This window comes from Phlebotomus papatasi, chromosome 3, assembly GCF_024763615.1.
Source record: "Phlebotomus papatasi isolate M1 chromosome 3, Ppap_2.1, whole genome shotgun sequence".
Lineage (NCBI taxonomy): Eukaryota > Metazoa > Arthropoda > Insecta > Diptera > Psychodidae > Phlebotomus > Phlebotomus papatasi.
This window is the reverse complement of record NC_077224.1, coordinates 64,821,804-64,837,572: the sequence shown is the minus strand read 5'-3', so window position 1 is coordinate 64,837,572 and position 15,769 is coordinate 64,821,804. Positions and strand designations below refer to the sequence as shown.

At 36.8% G+C, this 15,769-nt stretch overlaps 2 protein-coding genes across 2 annotated transcripts in view; one reads left to right on the top strand and one right to left on the bottom strand.

Moving 5' to 3' along the window:
- LOC129805216 (neuronal acetylcholine receptor subunit alpha-7-like) overlaps positions 1-15,769 on the top strand; it is a 122,404-nt gene that overhangs the window by 86,918 nt on the left and 19,717 nt on the right. The window contains exon 9 of the mRNA XM_055852988.1: positions 4,176-4,285. Within this exon, the coding sequence (XP_055708963.1) occupies positions 4,176-4,285 (110 nt within the window). The remainder of the gene's footprint in view (positions 1-4,175; positions 4,286-15,769) is intronic.
- Positions 7,620-13,875, bottom strand: LOC129805215 (uncharacterized). The gene is made up of 2 exons (XM_055852986.1): positions 13,783-13,875; positions 7,620-13,704 (listed from the first exon to the last, which is right to left on the bottom strand). The coding sequence occupies exon 2, from the start codon at positions 13,505-13,507 to the stop codon at positions 8,042-8,044; it is 5,466 nt and encodes a 1,821-aa protein (XP_055708961.1). The 5' UTR covers positions 13,508-13,704; positions 13,783-13,875; the 3' UTR covers positions 7,620-8,041.

Genomic DNA, 15,769 nt, shown 5'->3' with positions numbered 1-15,769 from the left:
CCTTCAGTGGACAAGCATCCCTATAGTGCCTATAAATTCCTATAGGTCTTATCCTCTGAAGTCGAATATCCGATTGAAAAATCGCAGTGTTTGGTGGTACCCTGTCTTTGGTAGTACCCCAGTTTCCCCTATAGTTTAGAGAGAATAGAGTTTTTGCTTCGGAAAATAAGAGAAAAATTGAAATATTCAAAGGCTGCCGCATTCAAAGGTAGGCCATTTTCCCCTACTAAAAAATAGGTTAGGCAGTTTTATAAATGTCTGGTTTAATATAATTTGCATAAAAAATAATAGACTAAGTTTATACCATTTTTACTGATTAAACGCAAAAAAGAGAGCAAAATCGCAATCCGCATTTTTTTTTATTTTTCACTGACCTAGTACATAAATGCTAAGAGATATCAACTTAAGGTCTTTGGTCACTTCTAATAAAACAGAAAAACATTATCTTCAAACGTTTTTTCCTGTTCCCCCTACCTTCTTCTTTCTTCTTTCCAACCTAAAATAAATTTTTATTAGTTTATTTCGAAAATGGATTCTACTATTTCATTATTTTCGAATGTGTTTTGGAGGTAGCTTAGATGAACATTTCGCCTATATTTATTACTGAAAGAATTTTAACCATTGAATATTCGAAGAGCAAAGTTTTATCACTCTGGAGGACCTATTTTCAATCGATTTGGTTAATTTTTTTTTGTTTTTGGGAAGGTCTTGAAATTTAATATCCAGCTGTATCAGTTTTAATCGATTAATCGATGCAATATTCGTAATTTGAAAGTTTGCTACCAGCCTAGAGGTCAAACGATTGGAGATATCCACTTCCGATCTTCGGTGATCCCCCATCCCATAAGTCAATGTGATATGGAGACGTTTTTCCCCCTTTCTTCGTATTTCTTCCACCTCAGTCCTTTCAAAACCCATATTTTTTAGTTTATTTTGAAAACAGCCCCTACGAATTCTTATTTTTTTTTAATTTTCTGATATGTTTTGGAAATGGATTATATTCCGTTTGGAAATGCCCAGCCTAACATTAATCGCCTTAAATCGAAATGAAAACAACCCAGATTGACTACAAACTTCTCATTCTCTCTTTACCATTTTTTTTTAATTTTCAATTTGTTTTATTTTTACTCGTCGATTTTTTAACTGACCAAAGGAATTTTGTAAAATTAAAATGAGATGATAATCCGCCGGAGCAAGAGCAGGGCTATGAGGCGAGTGTTCCAAAACACTCCAACCTAATTTTCGGAGCTTAGTTTGGGTTGCCAAGGATATATGAGGTCTGGTGTTGTCCTGATGGAACACAAATATCCTTCTATTGGGCAATCAAACCACTTTTGGTCTATGGCTTCATTCAAACAATCGATATGTTCAATATACTGCCCAGAATTTAGTGTTTAAGGGAATTGAATCAGTTAATGGTAGAAAATTCTATTTCAATCGCACTAAATACATAAAAAAAACTTTATAAGCCAGGGTCTATACAAAATTGGAATACAATAACATTTTCTACCAAGTTTTTTGCCAGAATCCTTTGACTAAATTAAAAATTGCCCGTATTTCAGAATTCAAATTTCTTTCACTTTGTGAGGAATAAAGAATATGGGGTAGTTTCGAACCTGCGTTACTTTCGAAAATACACTTCTTTGGCCTAATATCTAATTATCTAGAACTTCTTCTGTGTTTTTTTCAAACAGGCCATAGCAAAGAGAAATTAGCGAACCAAAGGTAGTCTTAATATATTTCAAATGCGTTTAGAAAATGTGTCTTGGATAATTCACCCAAGTGAAACTGCCCCACTAAAGGTCATTTTGAAGCTAATTTCGTCATATTAAAATGCAGGACGAAGTTTGTTAAGAAGTTACCTGGGTCACACAGACTTAAAAAAAAACAGCATATTTTCCTTAGAGCTTGCTTCAGCATAATAAAAAAATATATAAATTTAATTAGAGCTATTAAAGGTACAATAAAAAAATAATTCTTGATAGGAGGAGGTGGGGCTACTTTGAGCTGTGGGGCTAAATTGTTATACGACTTTTTCGCCTATTTCTAAATGAAGCAGGTTGTTACAATAATTTTATTTAGATCCACAATTATTTTATCTATCCAAATTACATCATGTTAAATTAAAACCCATTTTCTATTAGAAATATGCGAAAAAATCGTATAACAATATAGCCCCACAGCTCAAAGTAGCCCCACCTCCCCCTAACAAGATTTCTTAGAGTATAATTGTCTATGGCGAAATAAACTTTACAAAGTGAAAAATCGGCAATTCATTACAAAGCTACCTAAAATATATATTAATTTAAAAAGTGCTTTTGTAGTATATCATTCATTTCTTCGAATGATTGAAAATGATTTTAGAACAGTACAAGTATTACTATTTAAGTAATTAAATGAACTGAAAATTGAAATGAAAATGGTCAATGCATACCATATGTGTTGGTTGGGTTCATTAATTTAATTACTTTATGGAAATTGGACATAAAACTTAGTATTATCGCTTGAACTCAAATTGAATAAAAGCTGCATATCAAGTAAATAATTTCTAGAATTCTTGATATCTATACTTCGTCGGTTTATAACCAAGTTATTTCTATTCATAAATCATCTTAAAATTTCGTTAGAAGATAATAAAAGTAATACGATTTTTCGCATAAAAATATATTGAATTTTATAGCAAGTTTCAATGGATTTAGATTTGTTGAGAATTCAAAGACCTTTCAGATTGATTTACTAGTTTCAATTGGATTCACATTTGGCAATGCCGCGAAGATGTTGAACTCCAGACTTTCAACGTTTGGCTTTGGAGGCAGCCAAAATTTTGAACACAAAAATCCCGAAAGCCAAAATCCCGAACGCCAAAATCCCGGAAGGGCCAAAATCCCGAAAACCAAAGTCCCCAAAAGCCAAAATCCCGAATATTATAAGAAGGATAATGTATAGAATAATGCCCCAAGACACAGAAAATTTTCCTTTGCCTTCAGCCAACCCGGGTGCAATCGTGGGAAGCTATATGCCAGTTTTAAGAATTCGGGATTTTGGCTTTCGGGATTTTGGCCAATTCGGGATTTTGATTTTATAGATTTGGACGTTCAGGATTTTGGCTTTTGGAATTTAGGCCAATTCGGAATTTTGACTTTTGGGATTTTGGCGCTCAGGATTTTGGCTTTCGGGATTTAGGCCAATTCGGAATTTTGACTTTCGGGTAGCTATGCCAGTTTTAAGAATTCGGGATTTTGGCTTTCGGGATTTTGGCCAATTCAGGATTTTGATTTTTAGAGATTTTGACGTTCAGGATTTTGGCTTTCGAGATTTCGGCCATTTCGGAATTTTGATTTTCCAGATTTTGGCGCTCGGGATTTTGGCTTTCGGGATTTTGGTTTCCGGAATTTTGAGCAGGACCCGTTTGGCTTATAGTTCTTTGTACAAACGCTACAGACAGGATGATTCGGATGTATCAAAAATTCAACAAATATCCAATATTGCGTTCTGCTGAAAGGATGAAGAAGTTCCATTCATGAATTTCGAATTAGACTGGTGACTGGCTTTACTAAAAGTGATGATAAACAGAAACAAAACTTAGAGTATTCGAGTTACTGTTTTGTTTAAATTTGTGAAACTTGCTCCATAATCAATTAGGCATACTTTTCCTATATATTCCAACAAATCGAATATTTTGTTGTAGAAACTCTGGGTATAAGTGCCTTTGCAAGATGAATTAGTTAGAAAAGTTAGAGTTGAAATCACAAAACTTCGGTCCATAGATGCAAATCAGAAAGTTTGTCAAATGATTTTTCACAGTGATAAAACTTTTGCCATCTCCGAGGCTCACATAGGATAAAATTAATATTTTATTTATTTTTATCTTGCAAAATATGACCTCGCCTATTCAATCACCGTATATATGGTATGGGTAAAAAGATAAAATGCAGAGTGTTGGGGCCAAAAGTTTTGATAAAAGTTTGTGAAACTAGAGCACAAGAGGGTAGAGACCTCACACCAAATTGGTAGGAGAGCCATATTCTTATCTTCTCGTTTTTACACCAACCACTTATTTGTAATTTCTTGCTAACATTCTGCGGGATGTGTCAATTTAAAATGCCCAACCCAGTAAAATGTTGGGGAAAAAATATTGTTGCACTAACCATGTTATCTTGTGAATTTAATTTCAGGAACATATTTCAACTGTATAATGTTTATGGTTGCATCTTCAGTCGTATCGACGATATTAATATTAAATTACCATCATCGCAATGCTGACACATATGAAATGTCCGATTGGGTGAGTATAATCCAATCAATATTGCCCAACATCCCGCCTTTCACTTAACCGAGCAATTGCTGGTCTGCAAGTGTGATAAATTTATTATCAACTTTTCATATGGAGGTGCATGTGAAATACAAATTAAAAATAGACGATAATACTATTTTTGGGCGACATGGAAGACTAAACTAAATTCAATGACAACTCATTCCCAAATATCTGCATCAATAAATGCATTATTATTAATTTTCAATTGGATATCACACCTTTTTGGGAAAAAGCTCACTGAATCTCAAATACACTGGCATTTATAGAATATTTCAATAGCCAAAATATCCATTGCATCGACGAATTTGCATTATTTGCTCATATACCAGTAATACTGGAAAAAACGTGCACGACAGGAAAATGCAATTCGATGCTGACTAACAAATGTCACATGAAATATGTAATATCCATAAATTTAGCATAAATATTTTAATATTAAATTTTACATTTGACATAATGAGAATTAAAGTTGATGGAGTATTGAAAACTTTGAGTAAAATTTGAAGAAATTTTAATTATAGTGTACTATACTCATTATAAAAATTTGATTTTACTTTGAAAAAAAAAATAAAACATTTAACTTTTATTGCCTCTAGAAAAGCTTTTAAAAAATCACTTTTAATTCCCGTAAATAGGTTTAGAAAAAACTGATTTTTTTATACTTTTAACAATTTCCCATTTTTAACAACAAAAAAGATGGTTTTATTGAAATGTCATGGAAAACTGAATTTAATAAAATATTTGGAGAATTAATCGCATTTTGCGTTAAAATTTTGGCTTTTATTGACCAAAAAAAAATTAAATTGTAATTTCTCAATTAATATTTATTTTCTGCTAATCAAAGAAATATTTATTGGCCATAATTTTCCTATTCATTTTTTTTAATATAGGGCATTTCTTTAACAGTTTTTATTTCATCAAACATTTTGCGCATTGCTTTTTGCAAACCAATTAATTATTTACTAACTTAATTAAATACTATGGAAAGGCTTTCAGGCTTCGCACAAATTCTAGCTTAATAGGGGAATGTAGGTAGGTTTCGCACACAGTGAACTTTCAAACGATGCGAGTTTTCTCTTTGTTTCCAAAGTGCTAGTTCGTCACTTCTTAACTATAAGATAGATAATTATTAACCTTACGAAATGAGATGATAAGTGGTATACCAGCTCCTTGCAAACAAATAGAAAAATCACATCGTTTGAAGGTTCACTCTGTGCGAACCTTGCACTCATTCCCCTACATTTCGTATTTTTCAGATATCCCTTTAATTAATCTGACCTATTGAAATGTGTTGTAATAGCTGCTAATTAAATATTTTAATTTAAAGAGCTAGTATGAAGTCACAATTTTTTAGAAAAAAAAACAAAGCCAGATTAATTAAAGGAATAAGGGAACAATAAGAAGTATTCGAAGTCAAAGTATGTGCGAAGCCTGGCAGGTGTGATGGATACTATATGAGGACACCTCTGGTAATCGACAGTGGAAATTTTATCTCACCTCAAGAAGATAAATAAATTTTCTGTCTTGTCCAGAGCTTTCGATCCGGATGTGCACCTTTTTCAGTGTACACAAGACCAACACCGAAAGCCCTGGGCAAGACAGAAAATTTGTTTTTCTTCTTGGGATGAAACAAAATTTCCATTGGCGATCACTGGAGGTATCATTATAACATTTATGTAATTTTACACAAAATGTGTAATAATTGTGTATTACAAAATTGTGTGTTACAAAAAATAGGGAAATGATATATATCGCGAAAACGTAAAACATACTTAGGAAGGTTAACCAAAATTCTATGATTTCCCAGCATTCCCCGAGTTCTTGAAGATTTTTCAAGCTCATGCAAGATCCCCAGCGAAGGATCCTCGAGTTACCTAATGAATTTTAGAGGCTTCTTTAAGATTTACCTATTTTTCCCTGCAATTTCTAAAAATGTTCCGAGTTTTAGGAAATTCTGTTAGCGCCTGCGAACATTTTTCGAATACTCGAAGATTTCCTGGATTCATAAAAAAACGTGATCTTATATTCACCGCAAACTCTTGCATCATTCACTCCAAATTACTCAGTTTAGTATCAGAATGGTTAAAATTCGGAAAGGCGGACACTTAAGAAGTAGTTCAACTTCATATTTGTGTGCTGAAGCATAGTCCGATTATCCGTGGATCCGACTTGTAGCAGATTATCCTAGATTACACCTTTCACTTCTACACATACATGTAATTTTTACACATATGTTGTTTAAAATATGTGTATTTTTACACAAAAAGTGCAACAAAATACACATAGCTTTTTTATTCAGTTTACCAATTTACCATTACGCATATTTATAAGATTTATGTTACAAATTTTCGTGAAGTACATATTATTTGTGTATAGTTAATATTACACTACTTCTAACGGAAAAGACGAGCCAAAAGAATTTTCAAAACGGATATTTTATTTTTTCACAAGAAAATAAAAGTTATAGAGCAGTTACTGGTTATATTATAATATTTTTCTTCAGGGATAGAGAAAGCCCACATGGATTTAAACTTTACTCAGATAACCCAGAAAGAGCAATTTGAAACTATGCTTTCGAGAAAATTCTTTTAGAATGTTGAAGCTTTAACTCTGAGCAAACATCAAGTGAGAGCTTTTTCAAGGAAGGCTCTGTGGAATATTCTCCACATTCTCTGTTCTTTTGTGTACTTTTACCATCAATTTGGTTGTTTTACTAGAGAAAATGGGAATAGGTAAATACCTGACCCACAGTAAAACACTATTCACTTTCACACATAGTCCGAATGTGCATTGGCAACCAATTAGTCAACACTTCAATTGACACTTTCTTCATTCCTTGTATGGAAACTTGTGGTCCCCATTGGGGAATGAACACCCATCTGGTCGGAAAATTTGTGGAAATTACCTTAAATTGTAAAGAAAGAAAGCCCGATTATCCAAATACTTTCGCAGTTGTTTTCAAGGGAAGATATCAATATTCACCTTAAAATATACAGAAAATAACCCGATAAGATCCAATGGATACTTTGGAAGGAAAGCCGTAGACTGGACAATTCTCACCTTAAATTAGACAATTAAATTGAATTAGTATGCGCCCTGAGCCATCTGGCACGGAGGACGAAAAAAAAATTCAATTTCTTTCTTTGTCTCCACCACGCAGAAACTTCCAGATGATCCCGTTATGGCGCCGGTTTCTTTGTCTATGCGGCTTTTCCACTCCTGCTGAAGCTCAGTGGCTTTTCCACTACTTTCTTCACTTCCACACACCTTTTCCGTCACCACTTCCACAAGCAAAACACTTAAATAGTTTTTGATAATTTTATTTATTTTACAATCGCCCTGAGGACTGATTTTCTGCCGTGCACTTTGGTTATCGCGCTGGACTGATAGTAGTACCAAAAAAGAGTGAAGAATGATCTCTTCTCCCTTTTATCTCTCTCTCCTCTTAGCAAAGTGAGGAGAGGGGAAAAAAGCCTATTGCATTTTTGCTGTCGTCAAGGGGCCCGTCATTACATTATTTTTTGGACAATTAAATTTTGTGCTGGGCGCAAACATACTCCCCCTCTCAGGGCGACTTTATAAATCTTGCAACCTCCTTTAATTCAATGTTAGCTTAAATAATTCAACTACTTTCAAATTTTAATTGAGAAAATTGAAGGAAATTTTTGATTGTAATTGACAAATAATGCAAATTGAAAATAAAAAGGAACTTGCAAAAAGTAATTTTTATTCAACATCTTCTGGAATTAACTTTACTATTTTAAGGATGGGTCTTTTATACTCTCCCCGCGTAGTCTTCACCGTCACAACCCTCACCAAACCGTCCACTCCAGGGTGTACCTCCCTAACTACTCCCACAGGCCAGTGTGTAGTGGAAACATCATTTTCCATTAGCAAAACCACATCACCGACTTTAAAATTCTTATGCCTTTTATCCCATTTAGTACGCGCTTGCAAAGTGGTTAAATACTCTTTTTTCCATCGATTTGCGAAACTTTGTTGAATTCTTTGACATAATTGCCACCTATTTAGTTTATTGATTGACAAATGCTCAAAGGAAGGGTCAGGCATTTGAATCGGGGGCAATCCAATTAGGAAGTGACCAGGAGTCAAAACAGAAGGATCTTCACTCTCCTCAGTCAAGCTTATCAATGGACGGCTATTCAAAATAGCTTCGATCTGCGTTATAATTGTTAAAATTTCCTCGTACGTTAAGAGGGTTTCCCCAACAGAACGTCGAAGATGGTGCTTAAATGACCGCACCGCAGATTCCCATAGACCCCCATGACTTGGGGCGGCTGGAGCATTAAAATGCCAACGAATCGATAAACCAGACGCAAAATCTGAAATTTTCTCTTGAGACGAGTGTTGGTGAAATAAATCTCTGATCTCTTTCTCGGCCCCAATAAAATTCGTCCCATTATCGCTATACATATCATTTGGGATTCCCCTTCGCGAAACAAATCTTCTTAGAGCCGCGAGAAACGATTCCGTAGAAAGTGAAGTGACGAGTTCTAGATGAACTGCTTTAACGCTCATACAAACGAATATCACAACGTATGCTTTTATCAACGAACTTCCCTTAGGCAACCTTTTCAACATGATGTGACCCGTGAGATCCACCCCAGTACCCGCAAATGGCCTTACATGACTAACCCTGCAGGCCGGTAATTCACCCATCAATTGCTCAGAAGGAGGAGGTCTAACTTTCCTACACGTAATGCAATCACGAGAAACCTTACGCACAAGGTCTCTGCCACGAATTGGCCAATATTTAAGTCGCAAAGAGGAAAGTGTCAATTGCGGACCCGCATGTAGCAACAACCCATGCTCCCTTATTGCAATCAACTGGGCAACTTTTCCCTTGGGTAAAATTTTCGGATGTTTCACATCATAAGTCTCATCTGCAAAACCCAACCTCCCACCAACCCTCAAGACCCCATCTTTATCAATAAAGGGACGCAATTTGCGAATACTCTTGAATTTATTGGATGTATCGAGAATGTCGGATTCGATTGCAGAAATCACCTCGGGCATTTCCTCACGTTGAGTCCACATAATGATATTCAACTCTGACTTTTGCAACTCTTCAACAGACAGGGGTGCCATTCGCAAAGATGCTGTTGAACGAGTAACTCTCTTTTGGGTGTTAAAAAGGGAAACTGCCCTGAGAACCCAAGCAATGGTTCTAACCATTTTAGAAAAGGTTCCAATCCTGGAAACCAAGTGATAATAAATTGGGCGGAATTGTGGGACACCTACAAGCAGTACGTCAGCATCAATAGTTTTCACATTAGACTCTACCATGGCTGACTTAACAGCAAAAGTTGAGGGGGAAAATTCGACAGGCCAATTGACCTTGTTCAAAACTAACCATGGTGGTCCGTTCCACCATAACTCCGAGTTTATCAAGTTCTTCGCGCTTGAGCCTCTGGATATAAGATCTGCCGGGTTTTCGGTCGTGGAAACATATCGCCACTGGGAAGTCTGAGACCTCGAAAGAATTATCCTGATTCGGTTTCTGACGAAAATCTCCTGTTTCGCTTTTGGCTGATGAATCTGATATAAAACTACGGATGCATCTGTCCAGAAGTAACAATCTGAAACTTCCAGAGACTCGGACACCGCCGTTATAAGTTCAACCGCCAAAACAGCTCCACAAAGCTCCGCTTTCGGTATTGTGAGCTTACGCGACCCATCTGACTTCCTATCAACAGGATTCACGCGTGACTTTGACGCTATCATCCTAGCAAATCTATCCCCAGAATGGTTGATAGAAACCATATAAATCACTGCACCGTACGCTACTGAACTAGCGTCTGAAAACGCATGGAGTTCCCTCTCTTTTACATCTTCAAATTCTGAAATCCAACGTGGAATATGTAACTCCTCAATATTAGGAATATCTTCCAAGAATTTTTCCCATTCTTCCCTTAGATCACGTGGTATATCATCATGCCAATTCAGTTCCCTTGTCCAAGTATTTTGGAAGATCAATTTTGCTCTCGTGATAACCGGACCAATGAAACCGCACGGATCATAAATTTTAGCAATCGTGGAAAGAATTGAGTGCTTTGTAGGAGATAAATTAAGTTCCAGTTCAGAAATTTTGAATTGAAAAACATCTTGTCCCGGCTTCCATACAATTCCCAAAGCTTTCGTTTGACTGTCTATTGGAACTTCTGCCAGAGGATTTTCCTCAACTTCAGAACTCAAAACCTCAACACAATTGGACTGAAATTTTGATAATTCCATCCCAGCCATTTTGAAAATACCTTGGAGCTCTCTTTTGAGCTCAAAAAGTTCACCAGCCGTTTTTGCTGATGTGAGACAGTCATCGACGTATGTATTCTCTCGAATAACCCTTGCAGCCCTTGGAAATTTATTCCTTTCATCATCAGCCAACTTCATTAAGACCCTCGTGGCCAAGAACGGAGACGCAGCGACCCCAAAGCAAACTGTTGTGAAACGAAAATCTTCGATTTCGTCTTCAAGTCTGAGAACAAAACGTTGAAGATTTCGGTGGGATGGATGCATGGAAATTTGTAAAAACATTTTTACAATATCGCATGTCATTGCGTACTTGTGCATACGAAAACGCCATAAGATTGAAATCAGCAATGGCTGAACAACGGGACCCTGATACATACAGTCGTTTAGACTAACACCGGAAAACGTGGTACAACTGGCGTTAAACACTGGTCTAATCTTTGTAGACGCAGCGCTTTCCCTTACCACACAGTGATGAGGCATATAATATTTTAAAATGCCTATCTCAAAAACTTCATTTGGGGGAACGCGTTCAATAAACCCCAGCTTCAAGTAATCTCGAAAAACCTCTAAGTAAGACTCCTTTAGAATTACGTTTTTAGAAAGTCTTCGTTCCAACTGCTGAAGCTGACGCACCGCCTGTGACCGATTTGGCTTCAAGACCTGTGCATTTTCATTCAAAGGGAGACTAACTTCGTATCTACCTTCACGCGTTCTTGTTACATTTTTAACAAACGACTTTTCAGCCTCATCATTTTCAAAAGACCGAATATTCCCCTTAGGAATATCCTCAATCTCCCAGAATTTCCTTACTGTCTTATCAAGAGACGCCAAAGTCGTAATATTACACGACACCGGTTGTGGAGGTGGGACCTTGAAACATGGACCCACAACTAGCCATCCGAACACACTACTTTGTAGGTGTGGCAGTCCCTCGCCCAAATGATGCCTCTCTACACCGAAATAATCCCATGCGTTTGCTCCCCCGATTAAAAGATCAACTCGTTGACATTTATTCCAACCGGGATCTGCCAATTTTAAATGATCGGGAATCTTAATATTTTTGGTATCAATTTGCCAGTTAGGATGATCCTTTGTCACCTTCGGCATTACCAGACAATTAAGAGACTGTGACATTTTAATATTATTGATCTCGTACTCCAACCTGACTTGTGCTTCTTGTTTGCAATATTGAGTGTTTTGGTTTACCCCATCGATTACAAATCTTGACACCTTGCAGGGAAGTTTTAGGAGTTGGCATAAGTTCGCACTGATTACGTTAACTTGTGACGCAGGATCGAGAATTATTCGACACGGATATTTCTTATCATCAAAGCTCAGAACAGTTATTACTGCGGTGGCAAAAAGTACTTGAGCTTGTACTCCCCCCGTGGAATCTGAGCATGTGAGAGTAGTGAGAGAAGTATCATCCCCTTGGAGATTCATTGAATCAGTGGCACTTTGGCCGGGGAAGGGAGTGACAGTGGAATTGCGATTCTGACTTGAAATGCAGTGGGAGGAACCCGATTGCATTGATGAATTATCAGATGCAGCAAATGCTCCATGGAGCAGAGAATTGTGAGGCTTTTTGCAAGTTTTACAGTTAAAGTATTGACAATCTCCTAAAAAATGATATTCTGAGAGACATTTAAAACAAATCTTTAAATCTCTTGCAATCTTTAGTCTATCTTCGAGGTTGCTACTTAAGAATTTTTTGCACTTGAACAATTTGTGGGGAGACTCCTGACAACAAGGACAAATTTTAGCTTTACTCACGACCGCTGCATTGGATGACGCCTTCTTCGCTGCCTGAGCTGGCTTCTTCTTATTCTGAGCTGAAGAACTTGATGAGGTATCTTCAGGAACAGGATCTGCAGCTGAATGTTCCATAGCTCGGCATATCTTGGACAGAAAATTGTCAAAATCCTGCCAAGATGCAGTCACGTCTTTATCCTCTTGGGCCCACAACCATCTTGAATCCTTATCCAACTTCTTCAAGACACAGTGTATGAGCCATGGATCGCGTTCATTGACTTGAAGACTGTCCAATGCATTGATGATAGCAGACGAGTTGGTTTGAAGTTCCCGAATCTCGTTCACATTTTGACGAGAAATTGTGGGTTGCTCCAAAAACTTATCCATCAACGTCTTGACTATAGCCACTTTATCATCATAGCGTTTTTTGAGTCGCTCCCAAGCTACATGGTAGTTTGCATCGGAGACCTTCAAATGTTCAACTTCCTTAAAGGCTGCACCCTCCACTGATGTCACCAAATAATGCATTTTTTGCGCATTAGTAAGATGATCGTTTTTGTCCACAATTGAAATGAACAAATCCTGGAAAGTTTTCCATTTCTCATAGCTCCCATAAAATTTAGGGACTTTAATAGGCTCCAATTTTGAAGCAGATGGCAGAGCAAATGTGGAATTTCCAACATGGCCAATTGACTCATTTATGTCGGAATTATTTCCCACAGTATTGCGTGATTCCATATAGTGCACAAATTCCTGCCTCTGAAGACGCTGTTCCTCTACTTGTTCTCTGAAAAGATTAACAAGCTGAACCAGAGTTGAAGATTCCCCGTTAGCCTGAGCTCCAGATGGATTTGCACTTGTGGCTCCTATAGACGCCAATAGGTTAGAGATTTTAGAGTAGACCACCATGCAATCATTTTGGAAGGTCATTAACTCTCTCTCTTCCTCCTCCGTCTGTTCATCAGTGGTTGCAGAACCGAGAATTTCCCGTTGGACTTCTATGAACCGGCTTTCAATCCGATTAACTAAGTCTTGTTGGGCGATCAGGCGGGTTCTGGCTGATGGGTGCTCAAGGTTAGCAGGGTCCCTTTCAAATTGCTCAATCATCCGTTTTATGGACGTCAATTGACCCTTATAGGCAGCTCTGGATGCTCTATTGGCAGGCATGATGCTGGTAGATGCTCAAATTGGCTTCTTTCCGGACGAGTAGGATCAAAAAGTGACCTAAACTTCCAGTTCCCCGACGAGCAGGACCAAAAAAATGGTCGGAAAATTTGTGGAAATTACCTTAAATTGTAAAGAAAGAAAGCCCGATTATCCAAATACTTTCGCAGTTGTTTTCAAGGGAAGATATCAATATTCACCTTAAAATATACAGAAAATAACCCGATAAGATCCAATGGATACTTTGGAAGGAAAGCCGTAGACTGGACAATTCTCACCTTAAATTAGACAATTAAATTGAATTAGTATGCGCCCTGAGCCATCTGGCACGGAGGACGAAAAAAATGGTCGGAAAATTTGTGGAAATTACCTTAAATTGTAAAGAAAGAAAGCCCGATTATCCAAATACTTTCGCAGTTGTTTTCAAGGGAAGATATCAATATTCACCTTAAAATATACAGAAAATAACCCGATAAGATCCAATGGATACTTTGGAAGGAAAGCCGTAGACTGGACAATTCTCACCTTAAATTAGACAATTAAATTGAATTAGTATGCGCCCTGAGCCATCTGGCACGGAGGACGAAAAAAAAATTCAATTTCTTTCTTTGTCTCCACCACGCAGAAACTTCCAGATGATCCCGTTATGGCGCCGGTTTCTTTGTCTATGCGGCTTTTCCACTCCTGCTGAAGCTCAGTGGCTTTTCCACTACTTTCTTCACTTCCACACACCTTTTCCGTCACCACTTCCACAAGCAAAACACTTAAATAGTTTTTGATAATTTTATTTATTTTACAATCGCCCTGAGGACTGATTTTCTGCCGTGCACTTTGGTTATCGCGCTGGACTGATAGTAGTACCAAAAAAGAGTGAAGAATGATCTCTTCTCCCTTTTATCTCTCTCTCCTCTTAGCAAAGTGAGGAGAGGGGAAAAAAGCCTATTGCATTTTTGCTGTCGTCAAGGGGCCCGTCATTACATTATTTTTTGGACAATTAAATTTTGTGCTGGGCGCAAACACCCATCCTTACTTCATTTTCAAACAATAAGAATCGATCCTGTGGGATGGCAATCAGACACATATACACAATACAACCCAGTTTGAATTGTTTGTACCAGATGGTACCAGAGGTAAGAGAGGTAGTAGTGATAGTATCACATTTAGTTCTACTACCAAACATGAGGCATTTGATCCTCGTGTGAATTGTTATCTATTTTTCTTTGATTTTAGCTTTTACAGAATTTATATCATTTGCCTATCTAATACATAAATTGATATTATAAATGTGAAGAACAACCTAAGTAGTAAAGCAGCTGAAAAAATATTCTGGCGTTCGTTACAAAGGGTTTTAAAAATATAGGAGAAGGCGAGGCAGTCTCTAGTTCTATTAACTTTAGAAAAACAAATTTTAAAAAATAGATAAGAAATAGATTAAAAAATAAGTGAACAGTAAAAAAAAATATGCAGTAAATACTAAATTTTGGTTAGTAAAAAATCTAAATCTTCCATAAAAAGGATATAATTTGTACAATATTATTTATCATTCATGATGGTTACAGGTAAAATGAAAACCTTTTTTATTCTCCCTTTGACAAAAACTTGCATGATAATTTCACTGGATTCAAGACCCTGAAGGCAATTTTTTTACTTACCAAATTTGATTTTTTTGCTGATCAAATTAAGTTTTCAGCTGCTCATTTGTTCAGTGCCATTTTTATATGGATAAACAGGGGCATGACATTTCCTATGTTTCCCATGTGTTTCTAGCGTGCCGAATAAACTTTGGAGTTCATTCGGTGTTTTCCGTCATTGTGGAATGAATTTGAAAAAAATACAAATACAAAATAAAAGCCAATTTAATATGGAAAGGGCAACCGAAAACCTTAAATTGGCAACCTACGTAGTTTCGGAGATATCTCGTGAGATGTGTACGTAAGCGGGAAAAAATGTACACTAAAAGTGGTCGCATTCTTCAGAGCTAATGCCCCCCCCCCCCTAGATAAAACCTATAAGAACTTAGTAGGAGTGAACTTGATTTTAATATATAAAATAACTTAGAAAGATGTTTCAGCTGCCGGAAACTGCCCCGCTCTCCCATAATAAGAATTTCAAAGGTCAATAAGGATTTTTTGTCTCATGTGAGTCCCTTCCAGTGACTTTTCTTTATTTTTCTAAAACCAAGAGACCTTTTTTCTAAATAATTCTAGAATAGGATCGAATAATCATTCACGAATCTTATTCTTCTAAAAGCGAATTTCTAGAAAT